This window comes from Pempheris klunzingeri, chromosome 16 (assembly GCF_042242105.1).
Source record: "Pempheris klunzingeri isolate RE-2024b chromosome 16, fPemKlu1.hap1, whole genome shotgun sequence".
NCBI lineage: Eukaryota > Metazoa > Chordata > Actinopteri > Acropomatiformes > Pempheridae > Pempheris > Pempheris klunzingeri.
In genome coordinates this window covers 6,256,670-6,269,897 of record NC_092027.1, presented here as the reverse complement: position 1 = coordinate 6,269,897, position 13,228 = coordinate 6,256,670, and the positions used below count along the sequence as shown (strand labels likewise).

At 43.4% G+C, this 13,228-nt stretch overlaps 3 protein-coding genes across 3 annotated transcripts; 1 reads left to right on the top strand and 2 right to left on the bottom strand.

Annotated features, from left to right (window-relative positions):
• Positions 1–3,035: 3,035 nt before the first annotated feature.
• cdca8 (cell division cycle associated 8) lies at positions 3,036–6,713 on the bottom strand. The gene is made up of 11 exons (XM_070846757.1): positions 6,650–6,713; positions 6,234–6,326; positions 5,799–5,927; positions 5,490–5,530; positions 5,270–5,345; positions 5,060–5,127; positions 4,831–4,913; positions 4,625–4,723; positions 3,961–4,090; positions 3,587–3,673; positions 3,036–3,435 (listed from the first exon to the last, which is right to left on the bottom strand). The coding sequence occupies exons 2-11, from the start codon at positions 6,322–6,324 to the stop codon at positions 3,400–3,402; spliced, it is 840 nt and encodes a 279-aa protein (XP_070702858.1). The 5' UTR covers positions 6,325–6,326; positions 6,650–6,713; the 3' UTR covers positions 3,036–3,399.
• Positions 6,714–6,845: 132 nt separating this feature from the next.
• airim (AFG2 interacting ribosome maturation factor) lies at positions 6,846–8,770 on the top strand. The gene is made up of 4 exons (XM_070846454.1): positions 6,846–7,303; positions 7,606–7,785; positions 7,879–7,997; positions 8,405–8,770. The coding sequence occupies exons 1-4, from the start codon at positions 7,035–7,037 to the stop codon at positions 8,443–8,445; spliced, it is 609 nt and encodes a 202-aa protein (XP_070702555.1). The 5' UTR covers positions 6,846–7,034; the 3' UTR covers positions 8,446–8,770.
• A 99-nt stretch (positions 8,771–8,869) lies between these two features.
• cldn35 (claudin 35) lies at positions 8,870–10,161 on the bottom strand. The gene has a single exon (XM_070846453.1). It carries the CDS (start codon positions 10,019–10,021, stop codon positions 9,332–9,334), a length of 690 nt encoding a protein of 229 aa, XP_070702554.1. The 5' UTR covers positions 10,022–10,161; the 3' UTR covers positions 8,870–9,331.
• Between the last annotated feature and the right edge of the window lie 3,067 nt (positions 10,162–13,228).

Here is a 13,228-nt window from a genome sequence, read left to right as displayed (position 1 = left end):
ATAATTCATTTTCTTCAGAAGCAGTTTTTCTCCACAAACTCAAAATAAATTAAAGAAAAAGTGCAATTCAAAAAGATTCAAGTACACAAAATTCACTTTTCCTCTGATTACCTTCTCATTACAGTAGGTGTCACAGCTGGCTGCACAGGACTGAGGTTTCTGTCCTCCTTAGTCCTCAATGTAAGAAAATCCAGATCTCATGTAGTCGGTGTTGAACTTTTGCTCAATTAGCATGAAAACAAACTTTGCGGCTCTTCTTCTGTGCTGTCAAATGGCGGGTGTCAATTAGCACCACGGGGCATTAGCGCCACCTGCTGTTCAGGAGTGTGAACAGACGGCGCTCCGCTGCATAAGAAATCCCCGTCAGAATAAAAGCACAGGATTTTTTTTCTTATCTTTTTTTGCCCCAGGCAAAGGCCCACGACCCGCTGAAAACGGGTCCGCGACTCACTTTTGGGTCACGACCCACCAGTTGAGAATCACTGATCTAAACCATTTATTCTTAAGGGTCGCAGGGGGGGAGCCAATCCCAGCTGACAGTGGGTGAGAGGAGGGGTTCACTCTGGACAGTCAATCACAGGGCCGACACACAGAGACAGACAGACAGACATTGTCTTTGGAGCGCAGGAGGAAGCAGGAAGTACCTGGAGAAAAGCCACACGAACATGGGGAGAACATGCAGAGGACACACTGAAGGAGGGCTGTTTCTGTCCTTTACTGCTCCCTGGACTCCATAGAGGAGGTGTGTGAGAGGAGGACATTAACAAAACTCAAGTCCATCATGGACAACCCCTCTCACCCCCTGCATGAGACTGTGGGGGCCCTCAGCAGCTCATTCAGCAGCAGGCTGAGGCCCCCACCCTGCAAGAAGGAACGCTACCGCAGGTCATTTCTCCCATCAGCCATCAGACTCTTTAACAGCAGCATCACTGGCTGATGTTAATACACTGTTTTTCCATTCATGTCATTCCATTCCTTCATTCCTTCATTCCTGTCCATACCTGTACATTTCTGAACTAAAGTGTAAATATCCCATAGCGTAAATATTTATTTCATCACAGCCATATATTTATATTTATATCTATTTTGCTATTGCTATTTTTTCTTGTACTATTGCTTCTTTTCACTCTCCCTGTTCTATTGTTGCTGCTGTGACATGAAAATTTCCCCCTATGGGGGATCAAATAAAGAAAAGTCTAAGTCTAAGCCTAAGTCTAAATCGAAAGGCTGCGATTTCAAATTCAAATTCGATTTCAAATTCAAACTGCTGCGAGGGAACAGTACCAACCACTGCAACAGCCCCTAAGTGGAATCAGAAAATCCTGAATTAGAATTACAACTCGGAGGCCAATGTGATCTGTTTTTCCAACTTGGAAGCTTATAATTATGATTTGATGTGACGTTAACATTCATTTGGAGTCGTATTTCTGGCCACAACAACCACTCTGGTCTTCAGTTCAACTCAAAGTCTCTGAATCTTATAGCTGCTGAAAACAATATATCATACATACATAGCTGGTATAGCTTTAAAGACTTGACTGACTTTGCACAAATGTGCTGATTTAAATCTCTTGTTTTCTTTGCACTGCTTTAGAGCTGCTGAGTATTAAACTGAAGAGATGCTACTACAGAGTTCTTGCAAAGCCACATTTGTGTGTGTGTGTGTGCTAATGCGGAGTGTTGAAGCTGTGTCTCCCTCCCACTATCTCAGGGTCCAGTCCCTCATCCTGAACATCTCAGCGGATGATTTATGTAGCAGAGTTGCTCTGTGACCTCAAAATCCGCCCCATCCATACCGCACCTGTCACTGCACCACTGCCTGCATGCTTACTGAAAACCAAGCCATCCATGCAAAATGGCAATTTTCCACCCACCTAGAGAATAAAAAAAAGGATCCAATTCATTCACAGGCAGAACTAGGAAATTTCTACGATATGTTGAGCAGGTGCGCGAGGGCTCAGTACTCCGCTAACGAGGGAGCTGAACTGCACGCACCGCTGACCACAACATCTGTCGTTTGCAGGGATGCAGAGTTTGGTTTTGAGCTCTGCAGCACAGTTTGCACAGTGAGAGACAGCCCATGATGAAGCGCTTAAGATGGATACAGATGGAAGGGACCGGGCCCGGTTGGAGCTGGGGGGCACAGAGTTCCCATGCTGTGGCCTGGTAGCATATGATACATGAGAATCCAGCAGGAGCAGCAAAGAGTTATGCTTGTCTGTCTGGGCCCAAGGTGAGGCCTGGTCTTTCCCAGTTCACCATCCCAGGTGGAAACCGTAACGAGCTCATCAGGCCTAACGAAGCCTAACAAGCCTCTAATTGGCAGCGTTATGATGTCCCCGAAGGTCAGAGTGCAGGTTTCTTTGCCAGCAGCGGGACAGGCTGCCACTTCCTGCCAACAATGCATCACATGGCCCACTAATGTCCCTCTGTGTAAACAAAGTCATGAAAGGACAAGAACTTCTAACATAAGCAAAAACAGGAGTTTGTTGACCTATAGAGGGAAATTACACACAAAAAGCAAAGTGGGCAGCTCTGGAAGCAACGCTGTAGAGCCACTTCATCAACCTGTCCAGCACCATAAGCAGTGCAGCACAACAAAGAAGTTATAAAGACTTTAGCCTGTAAATATATAATGAAACTCAGTGATGCGCATTAAAGTATTAAAAATATCAAAACTGCATTGTAATGTGTTTCAGGTTCTTGTTTCAGTGAATGCGAGGATGGTGAGTTAATTTGCTTGATCAACAGCAGAATTAGCAGGTTCTGAAAGGGAGATTACTTCAGTTTTAGGTCTATTTGGCAACAGCTTTAATATTGAGGACAGATTACAGCTGGAGAAAGATAAAAACCGTCTGAGGAGGCTGAGCCAGTGACTCCAGACAAGCAAACTGCTATGGTAAAATGCTGCCACCTACTGATCCCCATGCAAAGGTACATCATGGTGAAGACATCTGCCCACAAGAAAAAAACTCATCCACACAATTTAATCCAAAATAAATGACAAGTTTAGAGCTGTGGTCAAAATCCTTTATCAGTTTTGTACTCAAAGACCAATCTATGTACATGAGGCATATAATTGCTCCAATGATGTAGCTGCAAGCTGATTCATAGAAACATGGAGGATCACTGATTCAACAATTACAGAATCACAAAAAAACAAAATGCTGGGTTACAGTGTACGTACAAAACAAAGGATGGACAGTAAAACATATTTGCAGAGTATAAAATACTTACAAAACATGGTTTTCTAAAAACCCATGCATGTTGTATCTTTTATAATCTATCAGTAAAAAAAAAAAAACAACAACATATCAAGCCACATGAAAGTACGCAAGGCTGTGAAATAAAGATAAGATTTCTTAAAAGTCATATACAAGTCAACAGCGGGTGGTCAGATCACTCTGATGTTCCACACAGGGTTGTGAGGCGATTCTGTTGAAAAGGCACAAAAAAACAAATCAATCAATCAATCAATCAGTCAATCTTTATTTATATAGCGCCAAGTCATAACAGTGTTATCCCAAGATGCTTTACATAAAGAGCGGGTAAGACCAAACTCTTTAATTTAAAAAAAAAAAAATACCTGCAGCAGCCTGATGCTCTTCAGAGCGGTTTCATCCAACAGCGACAGGTCCACCGACTCCATCTGACTGGCCAGAAGCTGAATGGTCTGGGTCGACACATTACAAGACATTTGGTTGGTAAATACACCTGCTCTATCAGCCTAATCCGCTGTCTCGTCAGAAGTCATATAATCAATATAACACAATGGTCTAAATAAATATATCATGTCCCAGAGGATTTACAGTTACATGCAAACTAACGTTTCTTGGTCAAAGACAAAGGTCTGATAACAAAGTGAAGGTGTCTTTGCTGACATTCCTGCATAAAACAATGCATTACTTAAATAAAATATTGTCCTGTAGGATCCACAAGCCAAGCTAACTGTGCGCTCACCTCTCCGTTGCCAACCGGGACATTAATGACAATGTCGTCATTTCCTGCTGCAACGGGTGAGCCGTTGACTGAAATGCTATAGACCCTCTCTTTGTGGCGGGGAACTCTCACAGCGGGGGTCTTAGGAAGCCTGAGGACATAAAGCAGGTATGGTGACTAATACGAACCCCTCGCTGTGGATAATGTCTCCACAGAGGAAGAGAAAACACAAGATCCAACACAGCAAATTGCACTAGTTCCTCCTTTTCAGCATTTCAGTCTCCAGTGCCCATATATTGAATAATACTCATGTAAAGATGCGTTCATCAGAGTTCATGTAGCCCTTTAAGAGTAAAATTCAAGCACTTTCAAGGTGCTCAAAACTAGTTTTAAGATTCTTGAAGCCTTTATCATCACAATATATGCAAGTTGAGAGAATTCCTTTATTCCTAAAGCAATCATTGTGTTTTGTCTCCTGGCTTCTCACAGCAGATAATAATCTAAACATACACCCAAAGTAAATATGAACAGCCGGTAGGATAAACAAACAAACATGACGATGGGATTGTTTCATTTCAAATATTACAATTTTTTGGCAGCCTTTGTTGTCGAAACAGGGAGATTAGCAACAGGGTTTTAACATAAAAGCTGGTGCGGTGCGCCTGTAACCAAACTGCCGGCTTACCTTGGGTCGAAGCGTGGGGTGATGAGGGGAGTAGGACCCATCATCAAAGAAGAATCCAGCACACTTCTGGCAGGAGTGACCAGTGGCTTCCTGGTCGATCTGAATCCAGGCCGGGACATGTTAGTGTGACATTATTGGCTAGTGAACTGGACAAAATGGGTGAAAAAAAAAAAAGAGAGAAAAAGAATAAAAAGAAAAGGTCTTACCGCCTGATGGAGGTGCTCTGCTTGCTGACTGCCAGCGCCTTTGCTCTTTTTGATGTAGTTGGTGGTTTCCTTGTTGCTTTCCCCTGAATTAGAAACGAGCAGTTAAATGGCGTAAAATGGCTGCACACAGGTGACACCCCATAGTATTTATCCACTCTGTGTATTTATGATCAATGATATTCTCAATGATATTCCCTTTATACATGCTCAGATAAAAGTCAGCCACTACCTTCCTTGTTGTGCTCGGGGTGTTTTCATCCTCTGAGCTGGATTTGGCTGCACCTTTTTTCTTTGACGCTGTGGGTTAGAGGCAAAATACACGGCATGAAATCCACTTCAAAAGAGATTGGACGCGTTCACTGGGAGCATCAGCACCTTGCTGATATACTCGATTGATCTAAGAATACTTGGATAAGAAAACAAACTTGCTTTGACATACTTTTCTTGACTGATTTCAGAAGAACTGCGTGGTCCTCAGCCACAACACTGTCGACAATAGCTGCTTCTTCTTCTCTCTGTAAACACACAGGTGTGGATCGAAAACTGAATTGACGTTTAAACACCACACAGGGCATAACTGCACAAGTCAAAGACTTTTTGAAAGTTACAACACGCTGTGAATCATGATACACAGTGAGATAGAGACATCACCACCCTACCTTTGTTATGTCCACTTCTGGTGACTTTGGTTTCTCAGCTCCTACAGACCGATGGGTAGAGGATGAAACAATATTTTACACAATAAACACAGAAATAGTGCATTTATGGCAAGTATGTTTGATTTTTGCAACAATGTACAACATGTCTGGAGTGTAAAGAAAATCACTCAATAGCAGAAATGTACAAACGTCACTCCAGATCTGCAGTTGTGTTTTTGTGAGTACAGCACAGATTGCTGAAGCTTCTGAGGCACAATAGTAACATTTCTTAACACAATGCTTTGTATCTTTGGGTTTGTATCTACTCACTGCAATGCTCCAACCAGGCCGTTTGCCTGACAGCCTTGGGGAGCTTAATTAGTGCCATGTTGTAGCTGTTGTCCACATCTTTCAGCAGCTGGTTGATCCTCTCTTTAAGCTGTCCAACTCTGGTCTTCACTGTGAAAACATAACAAGGGTTGCTTGTTGATGCAGTGTTTCAGATTAGTCCTGGAGGTTGTTTAACCTCTTCCAGCACACCCGATTCAAATGAACTGGCCTTTATCGAGCTCTGCAGAAGCCCGATAACAAGTGTGGATGGTCTCTGAGGATGGTATGTCCAGCAACATGTGGCAAGCTTGTCTGGGAGCGGTGGGCAATGTGAATTTCTAATTCAGTCCAAAACAAACCATGCACACAGCACATTTCACAGCTTTATAAACTGTCGCGTTTACTAAAGAAAATGTAAAAGAAGAAAATATTCACCTTCGCTGTCGAAATCCTCCAGAAAGGCCTCCAGTTTGGCCGTCTTAGGGTTGTTTTTCCGTTGTTTAGTTGTTCTTTTCCTGGGAGCCATGTCTGCACGGGAAGGAGGTGGAACAAAAAAAAAAAAAGTACATTTACCCACGACATTCTCCTACATTTTGACACGAGGAGAGTAATATCACCATGTTACATTTTGTAGCTTGTAGGGTGTGTCTGCATCCAGTATTTTAAAGAGAAACTGCCGACATGCGGCTAGCTGGTAGCAAGCTAACAGTTAGTTAGCAAGATCACTCGCTTGCCCCGCAATTTGGCTCACTTTTTTCGCTGTCACGCAGTTTGCACATTACATTTAACAAACCACTCTTAATAATAACATTTTAACCGCGGTGATACGTGCTTCATAAGCCATTAGTTACCTGGTTTTGTTTTCCTTCCTCGGACGCTCGACTCTCTTCTTTCTCAAAGCCGTTTTCAAATCTCCGCGCATACGCAAAATCAGCCAATTAGGAGGCGCGCTTGCTCGACGTCACGGAGAAATGCTTCCTGACCAATCACAGCGCTATACGTCAGTGTTTACACCAGGAGAGCGGAAATGGTGTGCAGGCAACATGGTGCGAATGACATATTATTAGCCGCTAATGTTAGCACAATTTAAAGGGGGGTACGGGAGTCGAATTAAACGTGGCGGGTGCCCCAAAACGAGCTAAAATAATATAGAACAAAGGATTTATTCATGTCACACATGTGGCTTTGATTTTATGATCTGAATAAATAAATTAATATTTGAAATCAGCGCCTGAAATGTCCAATTCGGCACAACTTGCTCTCCATCAGGCACTGAGGAAAAGCTTCAAAAGCCTTGACAGCAACCGGAAAGTATGGAATAGTGTTTTGGAGGAATGTAGCCCTCTGATGGCGTCTCTCGAGAATTTGGCAGAGCAGCTGAGGGCGCTTTCCAACGTCCAGATCTCCAACACACCGCTCAGAGACTTCCCTGACCTGGAGGATCGGCTGCGTTTCAAACTCTTAGAAGCCATGGATACAGTGATGTGCAAGCTCAGTGAGAAGATGTAAGTTCAGGTGGCTGGGGAAATAGTGCAACAGAAATTAAGACTGCACTGATGGTGCACAGACTCACCCCCTGTCATTGTTCAGAGTTATTCCCTGAGCATCACAGATATAATGTGACTTCTCTTCTTAAGCTTCTATCTAGCTTTTATCAGCAACCGTGCATGGACCACACTCCTTTGATCCATATATGACCCATATGAGCACAACATCAGCTAGAGATAATAGAGGATTTAAAACTAGATTTTGGATTTTGACACAGGTTACTTATTCTATCTGTCCATCATTACCTTTTCCCCCTCAGGTCTTCTCTGCAGTCTGTCAGAGATTCCATCAGTAACCAGGTGTCTGCCGTCTTCCAGCTTTATGAGCAAAACAAAGACACTCTGGACTTACTGAGTGTGACTGAGCGCTCGGCAACCACCCCGTCACTCTCTGACATGATGGAGTGGCTGCAAGATGCCGAGCGTTACTATCGACAACAGTATCCTTTCTGGTCATGTTTGCGTTGGGGTGGCTTTGTGTTGTTTTTTTTTGTTTTTTTTGTAGGCCTTTTATCCTCAACTTGTGTGTTCAGATTTCTGAAGAGGAAGACTCTGCTGCAGACAGTGAGAGCAGATGATATCTCCCTTTTAGAATCAGCTCACAAAAGATGGAAATCCATGGAGTCTCCCAGAGCAGAGGACTGCATCACAGGTAAAGTACCTCATGCAATGTTGATAACTTCATTGTAATGTTGCTCTGTTCATAAAATAAATAATCATACATGACGTTCTCTTATTACTATAGTGTGTGTGTAGCCATGTGAAGCTTCCTTCACAATGCCAGTTGATGATATTTAAAATATAATGTGACATTATGGGTTTTTTAAGACATTCCTGTCACAATACATTGTGTTGTCAGATAGTCTTTATACATTGTTTATGCCTGATAAAGGGCACCAGCTCCAGGGCCAGTATACATGTAATTAAAACAAGGCCATTTGACATAATTTGGTCTAATGTCAGTTTATATAACTTGTGTTTTAGTACAAAGAGGCCAATGCTCAGCCATGTCTATAATGGCTCTCATTATCAATAATTACTACTTCTGTCTTCTTGTAGATACACTTTGCAAAGTGTCCTTCTTCATTGAATCCCAATGATGAGAGTAACAGCGACGCAAGTGGAACTCCGACCGACTTGTCAATCCGATTGCATTTGCGTGAAGAGAAGCCTGTTAAAGGAATAATGGGTTAACATACACGTATACATCAGATGGACACGTTTTCTGTGGATGTTTGGAGAAATACTGGATTTTTAGTCAGTCAAATGGCCAAAGACATGCTCTTGGATTCGGAAGTGGGCGCATGAGCCGACTCTAAAGGGAAATTCAAGAAGAAGAGGAAATCACAGCATGGCTGAAGATGCCTTTTCCACAAAACATTATGTCATTTCATACTTGGTTGATGAAAATTGCTCTCACATTGATGTCTGTGTTGTGGTTATTGGTTATGTTCACATTGATGGCCTAAATGGCCCAAACCAAATGTATTTGTGTGAACAACCAGCACACACAAGGACAAAGGCAGTTGCATAACATAGTTTGTGAAGCTCGCTTTAAGAAAGTTGTTTTATTTCACACTTTTGATGCAGGCACACTCAGTCAAGGCTTTATGTGACAAATCGAGAGGTAATGACATCGTCAGAGAATAACTGCTTTAAGAAATCACTGCATTCTTCACAACACAAGCCATCATAAAAGCCGCCGTAACAGTCAGTTATACTTTCTTAGTGAACGCTGTTGATTTGACATTATAGGCAATGGGCTTTCTTCAGGCACTACTAGAAATCAGAGTGCAGTAAAAGTCACATTTCAAACAAACATGAATGTTTTTAAGTACTGAAGACGACTTCAACATTACAAAGAGATATACAAAATAAGCAAAATATATATTAATAAATAAATAGATTTCATTTCATACCTTAAAATTCACAGACTTAAAACTTCAGGCAGTACATTTAGGAAAGAGCCAGAGTTACTTCCTCCTCCTATACATACTCCTTTAATGGTAGAGTATTAGATGTGATAGGTTTTGGGGGATCTGGTGCTGATACAGGTGAATTAGCAAAGCTCCGGCCTATGTAGCCCCTGCGGTATCTGCCACCCCTCTCCATGAGGGGGCAAGTGCTGCTCAACACAGCTCCGCTGATCATAAGAATAACGGCAGAAGCCCAGCCCAGATAAATAGCCTGACCCAGCTCTCTTTTGTGCATCAAGGGCACGTTGGGGTTGTAGAAATCCTGGACGACGGTGTTAGCAGTCCAGGAAACAGGAATCAGCACGCACAGGCCGGTCAGAATGAACAGAACCCCACCTGAGAGAGCGATGCCCGCCTTGGCCCGGCGGTCGTCCCCGGCGCAGGTGGTGCACTTCATGCCGCAGCAGGACACGGTGCAGGAGAGCCAGCCCATGAAGATGGCAAGACACATGAGGGCCCGGGCCGCCTGGATGTCCGGAGGCAAGGCCAGCATGGAGTCGTATGTCTTGCACTGCATGTGTCCAGTGGTCTGGTAGATGCAGTTCATCCAGATGCCCTCCCACTTGATCTCTGAGGTCAGGATGTTGCTGCCGATGAAGGCCGAGACCTTCCACTGGGGCAGCGCCGTGACAGCGATCGCCATGATCCAGCCTGTCACCGCGCAGGTGAAGCTGATCAGCTGCATGCCAGTGTTCACCATGACAACCTCCTTTGTGTGGCTCCTCTTTGTCTACTGTAGTTGCCTCTCTGGTAGAATTATTTTCCTTATTATTCTTCTTTCCAGTCTTTAAAGTCTATTCCTTTTTTTTACTTGTCCCTTTCCTTGTCTGGGTTGGACAAGCTTCCTACGGCCTTTTCCTCAGCGTCACTTTGTCAGCGGCCATTTTCTTCACTTCTCTTCTTTTCCTCTTCAACATCTGCTCACTGGTTTCACTTCCATGTGCCCTCAATCCCCCCGTGTTATCCAGAAGTAATTGCTCGCTTTCTTTCCAAAGGATCAGAGGCTCACACACTTTCTCCTCCTTTTCATTCCTGAGCTCGAGTCAATGCATTATTGAGTAGCCGATAGCTGTGCAGCCACCTGTGGCGGACCGCAGAAGCAGGATCGATCAGGCTTCACGGTCGAGGCCCTGTGGATGAAATGGAAATCAGCCAGGCTTTTTGTTTGAATTTTGCGTGGAAGTGGTTCCTTGGCTTCTGCTGTGGTTCAAAGCCAGGAGACCAATTGTTTAGCTCTAGTGTATGTCAGTGTCACACTCCTGGTTCGGTGTTGCCTTACCAAGATGGATCAGACTGATACAACCTGATACTTGGATTCAATGCCAGTGATGCTATGAGAGTGTATCCTGTCCCAGTAAGGCTGAATTGGTGATGATCACACAGAGTAAAAATCGGCTCAGCTTTTTACCTCTTAGTCGACAGAAATCCAATGTTAAGTCCTCAAGGAATAAATGAACCAAACATCCTGTAGAGAGGGACAATCAGCTGAAAGAGGTTATTCCAGACAGCTTCAGATATCAGAAACAGGCTTTTAAATCTGTGTCTCTGTTCAAAAAAGCACAGGTTTCCAGAGGTAAACCGGCAGTGGAGCTCGTCATCACACACTGCTGCTGTTGCCAGCTGAAGTGTCTCCTTGTTGACAATAAACAGCGCTGGGGTCCAAGGCTTGATGAGGCCACTTCAGGCTTCAGCTGCTGTGTGGCTTCACCCTCCCCCTAACCGCTCGCTACGGTTGCAGCGCAGCCCAAATAGGTCAGCGTGGCTCCGATAAGGGTATAAATAACAAATCAGGGCTGCATAGTCAGACTCCTAGGTAAATACAGCACCAGGTCACTTCCTCCCATCTTCAATACCAGTGTTGACGGTCAAACCTGAGAGAGCGACACTGAACCTCAGGGGGATAAAAACCCAGCGACGCAGGAGGGAGGGAGGGAGGGAGAGGGCAAAAGGGGGTGAGACAACAAAAGGAGGGAGGGATGGATGGACGAGGATGGAGCGCTGTCTGTAGGTGGATCAGTTAACACAAAGACAACATGGGGGACCTCTACAATGAGGATTACATACTTTGTATTGCTTCACACCATACGAACTCGCAGGTATTTTAAAGAAGCTTTCACAAAAAATAGCTTTCATTGGCCTTTTTGTCTGCAGTGAAAGGGAGAAACAGCTTCACAAAAGGGGGCATTGCTGTGTTTTCTTTTCTCTAGCGATGACCGTTGTTGAAATGCTGAAAAGCCGGGAGAAACACACAGGTAACAGTTAAAAAAAAAAAAAAGAAAGTCACATGTATTCTGTGATTGTAAGCGGTGTCACCTGGACAAAAGAAATAACCTGAATTCTGACCATTTTCAAAGTTGTAAAACATCATTGCACATCACAAGATTACAAATTTGCAGCTGAAATATTAAGATGCTGGAAATGATTTGTTATGGTAATTATCAATATATCAAGTAAACAGCTAAAGGAGGAAAGAAATTAGACCCTGGGTGTGACAGACGGATCTGACAGCACCTTAGTCTTCATATTCAGAGATGTCCCTTTTACCCAAGACCGCTCTCACTTCATCTGCATTACATTGAACCTTGGTGTGCCATTGTGCCGATGAATTAAATATCATGGCATCAAGATCTGTGGTTCAGGTTTCCCTTTCTTCTGTAGCCTCCACTCTCCATGGTAACGGTGGTCATGACAACCAGCCAGGACACAGGAAACAGGAGAGGAGAGGGGATGATACACAAAGGGAAGCAGAGGAAGGTGACACATACCAATGATGGCTATCAAGTCTGAATGAATAAACAGCCAGATGGAGCGCAACAGAACTGTGGTGAAACTACGCTACAGTTAATGTCAAGTAGCCTTAAGATTCATCACGATGAAGCAAAGTAGTTTCCATTTGACAATTTATATTTCCATGGTAATACCGCAGCATGGGGATGAATGAGGTTTGTTCCTATTTAATGACTTCTTGAACACACAAAGCTGAAATTATTGGAAATTCAACATCCCTGAATTCCTTTTACCCAGAAAGGTCATATGCATGACCTCTTTTACCTGAGGGACCGGGGAGGGGGGAGGGGGGAGGGGGGAGGTGCTGCTAACAGGAGCCGCAGCATTGTATCCACAGAAATGATGGAAAATTGAGTGAGAAACCATCTTTTAAATGTTCTTCTAAATAGCATCACTTGAATGTGAAATCTAGTTTACCACCACGCATTTATGAATAAATGTGATAAAATACCAACATTTCTAATGAAAGTGAAGGCACCATCATACGTTTTTATAGTAGTAGTATAAAGAAGATCATTTATAAGACAGTTTAAACATGACGGAGCAGTCAAACGCTCATTTTTAACCACTTGCTTTTATTAGTTTTCTTATGTTGTATGAATGACTTTTCAGCCTGAAGTGTGTGTGCGAGTGGATAGCAGGTAATGATCTAATAAAAACAAATGTAAGTGGTTAATTTGTGAATGCTCGTCCTACTTATGTGATTTCATTGGACTCTCTTTACAAACTGATAACACCGTTAAAAACATCTGAAGACACAGAAGAGCCTATTGAAGCCTGCGTGCCTGCCAGGATGTTACATGGAGCTAAATACACATATTTACACTTCACGCTGCTGCACAGGTTACCAGCTACATTGATACATCTTCTAATGTGTTAGACCCTGACCGAGTATATAGTGGTGTACTAGCTCAGGGCTTGTACATAAACATATACTTAATAAGTACTGAGGCACTTGTAAAGCCCGTAGATCCTCGGGCACGTAAACTATCGCAGTGTGAAGGTAAAAGTGAGTGGACTCTTGATGTGGGCTCACTTAAAGGAGTTCAGTGTCACAGCATCTACGCTGGTTAATACAGGTCTGTAAGGAAAGAAGCTGGTATGGTTCTTTGATGTCTCC